This window comes from Anoplophora glabripennis, unplaced genomic scaffold (assembly GCF_000390285.2).
Source record: "Anoplophora glabripennis isolate ALB-LARVAE unplaced genomic scaffold, Agla_2.0 scaffold105, whole genome shotgun sequence".
NCBI lineage: Eukaryota > Metazoa > Arthropoda > Insecta > Coleoptera > Cerambycidae > Anoplophora > Anoplophora glabripennis.
In genome coordinates, this window is record NW_019416276.1 from 1,209,826 (window position 1) to 1,221,075 (window position 11,250).

General features: G+C 31.8%; 1 protein-coding gene across 1 annotated transcript; it reads left to right on the forward strand.

The window, feature by feature from the left end:
* Positions 1-5,035: 5,035 nt before the first annotated feature.
* Positions 5,036-6,706, forward strand: LOC108903202. The gene is made up of 4 exons (XM_018705301.2): positions 5,036-5,160; positions 5,753-5,869; positions 6,229-6,407; positions 6,509-6,706. Exons 1-4 carry the CDS (start codon positions 5,091-5,093, stop codon positions 6,602-6,604), a joined length of 462 nt encoding a protein of 153 aa, XP_018560817.1. The 5' UTR covers positions 5,036-5,090; the 3' UTR covers positions 6,605-6,706.
* Positions 6,707-11,250: the final 4,544 nt, after the last annotated feature.

Genomic DNA, 11,250 nt, shown 5'->3' on the forward strand with positions numbered 1-11,250 from the left:
TAATTTTCGACATATTTTGAAAATAATTGTTTTTTAAACAATTTTAGAATATTTAAATAAATTTGTTTTTGATCTTTGATAAACAGTATATAATTTTATGCACTTACCTTTGATACGATGAAAAATAAAGTTGATAATTAAAGGAAGTTTAAAGGTAAATAATTATCGGACTGTTGAAAGACCAATAATTATTATTAACGACAGGCATTTGAAAATACGCTAATTGTTTTTTTTTAAATTGCGAGACATCGATTTAAAAAAAAAAATAATCAAAATCCGACCTTTAGAAGCTGACATATTAAAAATTTTTAATCGCGTCGCGGTTTTGAACTCTCCGATTCAATTTCGAGCAGGCCGAAGCGGCAGAGCTTGAAGGATTCGAATTTTTCAAAAAGCGTTTGAAAGCTTGAGAGCCCTTCTATATGTGATTAAAATTTCAAGTATCTAAGGACCTTGGTTTTTGCTCTGCAAAATTTTGGAAATTTGCAAATTTTTTTTCAAAATCTGGATTGCAAAATTATTACGTAAGATCTATCAAACCGATTTTGATGAAATTTGGTGTGATGATGCTACATAACATGAACTTTTCTTGAACCATGTATGAAGGTTCTATACCCAATTTAAGACCCCAAAAAAAAATCCTAAAAAGTAAAGTTTTTAACCCATTTTTGGCGATTTTTTCGATTTTTAGAATAATAATCATGATTCATTCGATTTGTAACTAGTCATATTTTGTAAAATTTAATTACAAAAATGTTTTTCCTCTACCATTTTCGCTTAAAATCAACTCATGAAAAGATACATAATTAAATAGGAAGAAAAATATGACATTTTTCGAATTTTTGTAACATATTGTGCCGCCAAAAGTTAAACCCACTTTTTTTATGCGCATAGAAAAATTTTCATTTCTAGTGATATTTTAAAGCCAAAAAGCCAAAAATCTCCGTGGATATACTATTCACCCAAACCAAAACAAATATCGCCTAGTCTATTATCAGAACAATCCATTTTAATTTAAAAATTAAAAAAAATTAAAATGGGTTATTCTGATAACGAAAAATAAAACATAATTAAACTGTAATAATGTGCAAAAGTTCTTCAGGAATATCAGAAAATTTATTTTAGAGGACGAATACCGTCAACGAACACTAAAAAATATTATTAGAAACCTTAGGTGGCCAGAAAACAGTCCTTTAGACATATCTTATGGGAACACTTCAACAAAATATATCATTAAAGACCTCAAAATTTACAAGTATTGAAAGAAAAAATACAGGACGAAATGTTTGATAAATCTGAATTTGTTTTTAAAGCAATAAATAGTAAATTAAAGCATATTTTCAACTGTATCATCACAATTACTTGCATGTTGAAAATTTGTAAAAATTGTAGGTATTTCAATGTTATTTCGTTTTTAGGTATTATCATTATGTTGTTGTAAAGGTTTTAAAGGAAATGATGTGCATCTTCCTTTAAAAGAATATCAATAGATTTACCAACTTGGCTGTGGTTGTGATGATTAGTGATCACTAAGTCAAGAAGTCTGTTGTTAGAATTGACTACATTATTTATTTGGATTATATCAAAAAACCTTGAAAAAGTTTCAAGTGCCAGAGTCCGAGCAGTGAAGTTATTGTATATTACATAATTCAAACCATAAACAATTTATCGCTGTATCTGTTTGAAGAGAAGTAACGAAACAAACTTAGTACTTCCCACCACAAGTTGAATATCTTCAACATTTTCTGCATAAACGAATTTTTGAGTTCTGAAAAGAACTAGGTATTTCTTTTCAATTCGCAAACAGAACAGAATGCCTTCTAAATCGTTCGAAGTACATAAATACATGAATAATATAAACGTCATTGGCTCAGAGGATTGACGTTTTACCTAGAATCCCAGTTCGTGACTTTTCTTTGGTATATCTAAACTACCAACCTAACAAAACCAAACTTATATCTGTGAAACAAGAAATAAATCGAAAACGGTTAAATTTATCGACATAAAACAAGTATCCCTTATTTGTGAAAAATAGATAGGAGGACAATATTTTTCTATCAAAACTTTCGTACACACACTGGTAAAAATGTTATAACCAGTTTTTATCNCATTAATTTCGGGACACCCTGTATAAACCCAGTAGTCGGAAATGAGCAATTTTTGTCCAAAACCGTGTTGTTATTACGTAATAACAATGACCCCAAAAGGCTTCGATATTTCAGTAATTTTTATTAGGGATAACGCAAAAATAATAAACGGTTTGGTAGAACCACTGTCGGTGCAGTTCGTGATGTCAACTTCCTACATCCGGTTTAAAGTTGCTTTTTTCTCTCAACTGACGATGGATTCATGAATTTGACTGAATTAGGTCCGATCATTTTTTATTACGTGCAAAAGAGCACGCAGTACAGTGCAGATAAAATCAATTTTTACCAACGTCGTATGTAAGACATGGAATTGTATTGGCAAACACTTATCAGCACAGATAAACGTGTTTATTTTGTTTCAAATCATTTTATTCGCTATCTTTAATAAGAATTATTTAAATACCAACATTTTTTGGTGTTTTTAGGTTTTATTTAATTACTGAAATACACTTAAAATGAATTTTTCGAGACAAAACGTCGGAATCTGGTTCGGACTGAGGCAGTACAATGTTGGGGGTCATGAAGGCTTGCAAAACATGTAATAAAACTTCTAGGGTCGTAAAAAAACGAAGTTGATGATGGTCCTGGGAGACGAAAACAAACAAGGCTGAAATGAAACAAAAACGGATTTCCAAAATTTCGTTTTTTTTCAAATATTTCGAAAACTAATCATGTTAGCCCTGACTTTTTAGAGGCACAATGTTGGTCCCCTGATTATGCAACTTTGCCCCCATTTAAGCTAGTTTGTATCTCTTACTGTTTTCGAGATCCCTGTAGTGAGAATCGAATTTGTAACAGCCCATATACACAGGGTGTTCCGTTCATGTTTCCAAAAAAACTTGTGTGCAAGTTCCTCATGGGAAAATAATAGGTGTAGGAAAATAAGAATTTGATACCAAAGATGAGGTATCTTAATGTACAAAAAAATTATGCCGTCCCAACACATTCAATCTACGGCAGCTAGCGCCCTCTACGAACTATCACCAAAATATGAACAAATTTCAATTCCTCTACCCAAAGAACCCCAAAACTCAAAATTTTGTGTAGATATTTGCATTTATTAAGAAATAAATGGAAATAAACTAAAATAATATTTTACATTTAACACCCTGTATCTCTTTGGACAAGGTAAGTTCGGCTAAATCGCTATATTTTGGCATCGGGAATCTATCCATGAATTTTGGCCCATTACCTCGGGACCACCCTGTATTTTAAAATAAAATGATAAACGCATCTTTTTAAGCAGAAAACCTTTTCTATATAACATTTCTTTCTATCTCGACTAGTTTCCGAGATAATGCCTGTCAAGATAGCTCTGGGATACCCTGCATTTGGATATAAATATTTCTCAGTAATAAAAAATATTTTGTTTCAAACTTATAACACCTATTACAAGAGCTGGGATCGTTCGTAAGTTTAACCAACCAGACATACGTTGGTTGGGGACTAGTGATGTCAATATTGTAATTATTCCTTACTTTTTATCCGTTACTTGAATAAGTAACGAATACTGAATAATCGATGAGAAAAATATTCGATACTGATACTTTTTAAGTAGAGATTCTTCTCCAAGTTTCGATACATGTAATCACGATAATCGGTAATACTCGGATTCGGTTCGGAATATTTACTGAACGCGTGGATTTCAGATTTCAGATTCAGATTTCAGATCAATAATTAATCAATGTAATTATTTAATTCGCAGTTTGCTGCAGTATAATAGTAGATACCTATGCACCTGAAGAACGTAAATAATATATAAACATACAAAACTTAAATTATTTATATATTTATTAACATTTAAATAAGCAATTATTTTTTAAATTTATTTATTTTAAACACAATATATATATATTCTACTCTTGTCTTATAAAAATAGAAATATCCAAAATAACAAATAACGTAATTTATCAATTCAAAACTATTTACTGTTTTGTGCGAATGCCTGCTACTACAAAGTTTTATGAATAAACAAAAAATCGTTGCAGTTTAGAAAAATTATTTTGTTTACATACTTGGATTTTAATAATCTATTATTGCGCAGTTCTGTTATTATTTGACCTGCCTTAGAGGAAATACGTTCACTTGGAACAGATGTAGCCACGATGGATAAAATTTTATTTGCTAATATTGACAGTGTAGGGTATTTCGAGCGTGTGGTTGACTTTTGCGGGAAGTCGGCGTAGAAAAAAAGCCGCATATCGTGCCGGCCCGACTATACATAATATACGAAAGTAACGAGTACTCAACATAAAAGTAACGAATTACTCTGAGTACTAAAAAGTAACTGTATTTGATATCACTACTGGGGACTTGAATGACAATGGTCCTCATCATTATGTCCTTTGAGCGATCCAGGATCCATTTGGTTTACTCGTCGTTACTCACAGGGGATGTGTATACACAGAGTGTAAGTCCCACCTACGCCATTCTCTGACTTGCTACAATTTTCTTTCAAGAAACCATAAGTTTGATTATAATATGCTTCATTTGTCTTAAATAATTCCTACTTAATACTAAATTTTAAATATATGTTAGTTCTTAGGGATTGCAAGCAAGGTCATAAGGAATTTTGAAAGAAAAAAATATCGGTCCTGTTTCGTTTTATTGTTTTGAAGGGGAAACTTTTCCTCTTATTTTGATGAGTTACCTACTATCAGCGGTTGAACTTCGTTGCATTATTTTTGTAACACTTGTATAGATTATTGCCAATAAAAATTAATTTCAATATGTTTTTATGTGAAAAATTCCACTACTTATCGCAATTTCGGGTTTTTCGGGTCGAGTATGATAATAATAACGGATGCATTGAAAAAGAATACTAATCACCGTAGAAAATCTTATCGAATCCATGGCATTTAGTATAAAAGTAGACGGCACAGTGTAGTTTCTCATTACATCTTCAGTGTCTAATATTAGTGACCTAAAGCTAAAAGTACGAGAATGAAGGTCTTGGCATCTTTGGTTTTGTTAGCTTTGGTAAATTATGCTTATTCGACAGATGTACAATCTTGTAAGTATATTTTAACCATTTATACTATAATAGTAGATCATTTATAATACATATTTTGGATATGTCGTTAGGTATTTTGAGAAGAGACACTGTATTATTATTATTATTTCCTTTGCAACCTCTTTTCATACGTATGTTCGACATATTATTGAATTTTCTCGTTCAGCAAATAACAAAGTTGAAATAAAAATGATCACAATGAAACCACCGTTGAAATAAAAATCTGAGTACACGGTGATACTATTTGCAAAAGTTTGTTGTAATAAACCCTTTATAGTTATTTACAAATAAAATTAGTAATACAAATTTTCTCTCTTTTCAAAATATTATTAAAACAGTCGAGCCGCTCGACATTAAGTTAACAATTTACTTAATTAACCATTTTCATAATTTACAAGATCCTAACTTATGAATTTCCAAAATGGCCTACTTAGGTAGTGTAGAATTCTTTAGCTCGACGGTTCTTACTCTGAAATAAAAATAATATGAGCTTCTTATATTATAAATATTCAAATGTATTTGAGCATTTATTTTACCTATTAGTAAATGCATATAAAAGCAATGCAAATAATTTCCAAAAAATTTTTTACAGGTCAGGATCTCCTTTTACCAGAAGTAACAGTGACCATAGACGGCACAGAGTGTACAACGGGACCATGTGTAGTCGGACTTGGATCAAATTATTCTATATTGATTTCTTTTGATACCCGTAAGTATTTATAAATACGTTTAATTAAACAAAAAAGTCGCAAATTTAAGTAATTTTGAGTTATATTCGGTCAATCAGAAACGAGTTTGTAATTACTTCTGATAACGAAGTTATAAATTCAACAAAATTAGTCGTACGAGCATCCAGGGTCATGATTGCTATCATGCTGATCGTTTTAATCTTGAGTTTTTTGGTATTCCTGGTTTGTGAAGAAACAGAAATACTGCAAAATAATATAGCGTTGGTAATTAACAGAGGAGTGCAAAAACACGTTTCTTTACGCAACACAACAATTTAAGTCAAAAAAAATCTTACAATCATTACAATTTAATATCTTCTATTGTCTCGTTAATTTCTAGCTGTCAAATTGGAGCGCATTAAGGCGAAATCTGTATCAACAGGATCAGACGGTGTATCAGTGACAGTCGTGTTCGAAGACGATACTTGTGATGGAATTCAAAACACGGTATGTCCAGTGGCAGCTGGGGGACACGTTGATTATTTATACGCCAGTGTTTTAGCTGAAGAATATTCTGAGGTGAGTAAAGTAAAGAATATTGAGCATCAGAGTTTCCATACCGTTTCTATTCTCCCTTCTACTACTGCAACTAATGTTGACTATACTAATTTGTTTTATAGCTGAATGCTACAATGGTTGTCACTTTACTTGACGTGGACAACGATGATACTGCAGTGCTATGCTTCTCCGTCGACCTTACAATTGACAATTCGTAATGTAGACATTTATACAAATATAAACAGGAAAATGTATGTAGGTATAATGTAGATGTTGAAATATTTTAATGAAAATATATATAATCTGCTCTAAATTTAGAACCAGAGTTTTATTCCTAACATAAAGCAACTGAAACAACAATACATTTAATTTGTGCAAATCCATTTCTTATTGTTTGTTTACCAATAGTGCTCTGCCTCACCCACCGAGTGCTCTACTCAGAACCAAGGGGAGATTTGTTTATATTTCCAGCCATTTCCGAGTTACGAGCAAAAACCGTTTTTTTTTCTCATACGTTGTGACGTCATAGCTCGATGACGAAGGCTAAAAAGTCCACGCGCTCTACCCCACGCTCCCTCCAGAGACTCCTGAAGACAGCAGAGAGAGAGACAAAGAGTGAAAAGCCCACTATGAGGACAAAGTCACTCTATCTCTATCGCACACTATAACTCTATCTCTCTCACACACAACCAGGCAAAAACTACAGAAACGAACTTTCTTTTAAAAATACATGGGATTTATCATTATAGTCCAGACGTATCTGTTTCAAAGTTTCCATATTTGGGTGAATCGTATATCCACGGAGATTTTTGGCTTTTTGGCTTTAAAGTATCACTAGAAATGAAAATTTTTCTATGCGCATAAAAAAGTGGGCTTAACTTTTGACGGCACAATATGTTAAAAAAATTCGAAAAATGTCATATTTTTCTTCCTATTTAATTATGTATCTTTTCAAGAGTTGATTTTAGGCGAAAATTGAAGAGGAAAAAAGTGTTTGTAATTAAATTTTACAAAATATGACTAGTTTCAAATCGAATGAATCATGATTATTATTGTAAAAATCGAAAAAATCACCAAAAAACGCCAAAAATGAAGTTAAAAAACATTACTTTTTGGGGAATTTTTTTGGCGTCTTTAAATTGAGTATAGGACCTTCATACTTGGCTCAAGAAAAGTTCATGTTATGTAGGATCATCACACCAAATTTCATCAAAATCGGTTCTATAGATTCTGCATAATAATTTTGCAATCTAGATTTTGAAAAAAAAATTACCAATTTTCAAAATTTTGCACAGCAAAAACCAAGGCTGTTAGATACTTGAAAATTTAATCACATATAGAAGGGCTCTCAAGTTTTCAAACGCTTTTTGAAAAATTCGAATCCGTCAATTAGGAGAGCTCTGGCGCTTATTTAAACATTTGTCGAATTTTTGTACTATAAATTTGTATTTTTGTAATATTTCTCATTGGCTTATATTTTAAACAATAAATTATATTTGAATTATACTTTAAAAGAAATGATGTTTAAATTAATAATTAATTAATTACTAATTTTCGACATATTTTAAAAATAAATGAAGGTCCTATACCCAACTTAAAGACCCCAAAAATATTCACAAAAAAAATAATGTTTTTTAACCCCATTTTTGACGATTTTTTCAATTTTAACAATAATAATCATGATTCATTCAATTTACAAACATTTTTTTCCTCTTCCATTTTCGCCTTAAATCAACTTTTGAAAAGATACATAATTAAATAGGAAGAAAAATATGACATTTTTCGAATTTTTTTGACATATTGTGCCGCCAAAAGTTAAGCCCACGTTTTTTTTATGGGCATAGAAAAATTTTCATTCCTAGTGATATTTGGAAGTCAAAAATTCAAAAATCTCCGTGGATATACGATTCACCCAAATATGGACTCTTTGAACAGATGCCGTCTGGAATATAATATGTACAATCCCAAAACTTCTCGATTTAATATTTTGAAGTTAAGCAATAAAAACTGTTTCCTGAGTTACCCCTTCTAGGGTCTGTATCTTCCTTAGGGGCCGCCACTGACAAAAACTCTGCTAAGGTTTTCATCATATTTCGACATGTTTTACATACTCCCCAATTTTGAGTACTTATTTCGTTAACACCTTGTGTAATTTATATTGCCAAAAGGTGAAGATCTAATTTTTCAAAAGGTTGTAAATAGTCGTTTATTAAATTACAATTTTGGTCAACTTGCCTGAATTTTTTTATATAAGTTAGTTTAAGGTCTGTAATAATAAGTGACAGTAATATTTTTGCAAGAGATGATAAAAAATATATAAAGTGTTTTTTCAAGATAACCCAAAAGAGATAAGAGCTAGAAAAAAGTTTCTTATAAAAGTTGTGGAGTATAAAATTTTACATAAAAATGATCTAATGACTTTTTCTTCCGCTATTAAATTTGTCAGGGTTAGAGAGGCTCATTTTATTGGATTATTAAGAAGGTTTTGGATCCATGTTTAGTAAATAAAGTTATTGTATTCCCGTTCCGAGAATCGATCGGAGGATGTAATTTTTATCTAATACTTATAGATTTAGGTTGCGCCCATGTTTTATGTATTATAATAAAGAGGTTATTCACTTGCTACAGTTACATAAATTGTTATAATAAATAATATAAATAATTATGAGGGCCTATAGAATTTACAGCTTTTAAAACCAATTATTACATAATTCCAGCAGATATTTTACATTTTCTGATGCAGTATGTGCTATTATGGCTCCGTCTTGATGAAAAAATCCACATTGCAGTCCGTCATTATGCATTATATTCCAGATAATAGAGGAAATAAAGCACTGAACCAAGTCGTATCAAGATGGGGTTTTTTGCATTCGGTTTCTAAAATTATGTGAAAAAAATGTAGCAACTTTGTATTATGTTTTTCGGCCAAATTGCATTTGTGCAGTGGAAAATTCATAACTCGGTTAATAATGCCTGGAATTTGTACAGAAACGAACAATTTCGTAATTTAGAAGTTCAAAAAACGATAGAAATTTTATACAGGGAATTTAAAATGGCATTTTCGGAAACATACAAATTGTTTTGCCTAATTTTAACAATTCCTGCAGCAAGTGTCTCGGTGGAAAGAAACTTTTCGTGTATTAAGCTCATTAAGACACTTAAAAAATACGATGACACAAGGGCGCTTAAACAACTTTTCAATGATGATCAATGATCATTTTTCAGAATAATGCTACTGAAAGTAGGGTTCATTTTTTTGCTGTTTTTCTAGCAATATTTCTAATGAAATTATAGACTTCTTTATATAGCTGAATGCAGAAAAAAATATCTTCCAGAATTGATAAAAAAATATATAGTGAGCCATTTGAATAAAAACAGTTGACTATAGCAATTTTAAAATATGTTACCATGGAGNTAAGTCACCCGGTATATACGTCACTTTTTCGTTCAAAGATACCAAAATAATAATCAAGACAAGGACTCGTATACAGGGTGAGTTGGAACAATTTCATGCCAAATGAATTTAACCAAAAACCGTTCATTTTATAAAAAATTGAAAGAGAGCTGTTTTGTTCCGAATTGATTAAAAAATTTAGAAATTATGTTATTTTCCAGAAAAATCCACGGGCGTACGAATTATTTTTTTAAAGGGGGCAGTAACCCATCTCAGGCACGTCACTGGTGTGTGAAATGGATAACAGATATATTTGTTTTATTCACCATAACTAATGTGTTATTAATACCAAATTTCAGTTCAATATATGCTGATCTTTTAGAGATATTAAGAAAAATTCTTAAAAAAAGTTTGTTTTCAACACCCTATATCTCACAAACGAAGCGTTCTAAGACCTACGTTTATAGGAACTTTTCTTATTAAAAAATGATTCTCTATCAACTGTTAAAATTCTACTACAAAAAACTGACTCACCCTGTATTGTAGTGAACGCTAACGCTTTGGCGCTGCAGCTTTCCGTTCGTGTGACCCAATCCTTACATATGAATTTTTATCTCTTAGTTGTTCAGTTAAACGCCTTTAACTAGTGACAAAGCACGTAAACCTTTCGAGATATTGGCGAATTGTCAACTGAAGTGTTGCTAATACATCAAACAATTAATCGCTATCAGCGAAAGGATACGTGTTTGACTAGTTCGCAGCTAAACATACTTTATTAATCTTCTGCAAAGTGTGTAGTGCATTTACAGGTAAAACTTAGTACATCAAAATATACTAGAAACTCCTATACGTCATGCTATGCAAGTGATTGATGCAGACAACAACGCAACGACAAACAAAAAAGATTTGAACGAACGAAGAACTTTAGTTCTTATGCTGGGCTTTGTCTGGACCGCGATATACAAAATGATTTTCCGTTTCCTCGGGTTGATTTTCGCCCACGTTTTCTCTTTGCAGCTTTGGGCCCTGTGCCAACGACTTCGTGACCGGGCGACATTAAGGGCCTGCCTAATCAAGTGTGACACAGAAAAAGTTCTTTAAATTCCCGATACGTAAACAATAATCGGGGGTGGTCTGCCTTACACGCGAAGGGAGGATTGCGAAAGGGACCGAGGTTATTTTTACGTTTTTTTTTGTCGGACGCGATCGATATACGGGGCCGATCGGCCTAAAATAGCGGCGACTCGGCACTGATTAGCCAATATATTTTATAATAGAAGCCGTTATCCCTGTGTTTGTTAAATAACGCCGCTTTCGTAATTCAATTTCAGCCTCAAGGGTGTACGATAATGGCGGAGACCTTGCGGTCCCAGAATTGAACATTTGTTCACTGAAAGTAATAGATACTTGAAGTAAGTAAGTAGGTAACGCCATTTTTTTAATATACAGGGTGGGCAATTAGTGTGAGAG

Bases quoted from the DNA above. Each gene is read 5' to 3' on its own strand.
- LOC108903202 (XM_018705301.2), top strand. From the start codon at position 5,091: ATGAAGGTCTTGGCATCTTTGGTTTTGTTAGCTTTGGTAAATTATGCT. The intron at 5,161-5,752 runs GTAAGTATATTT...AATTTTTTACAG, and splicing joins TTCGACAGATGTACAATCTT to GTCAGGATCTCCTTTTACCA. The intron at 6,408-6,508 runs GTGAGTAAAGTA...TTTGTTTTATAG, and splicing joins TAGCTGAAGAATATTCTGAG to CTGAATGCTACAATGGTTGT.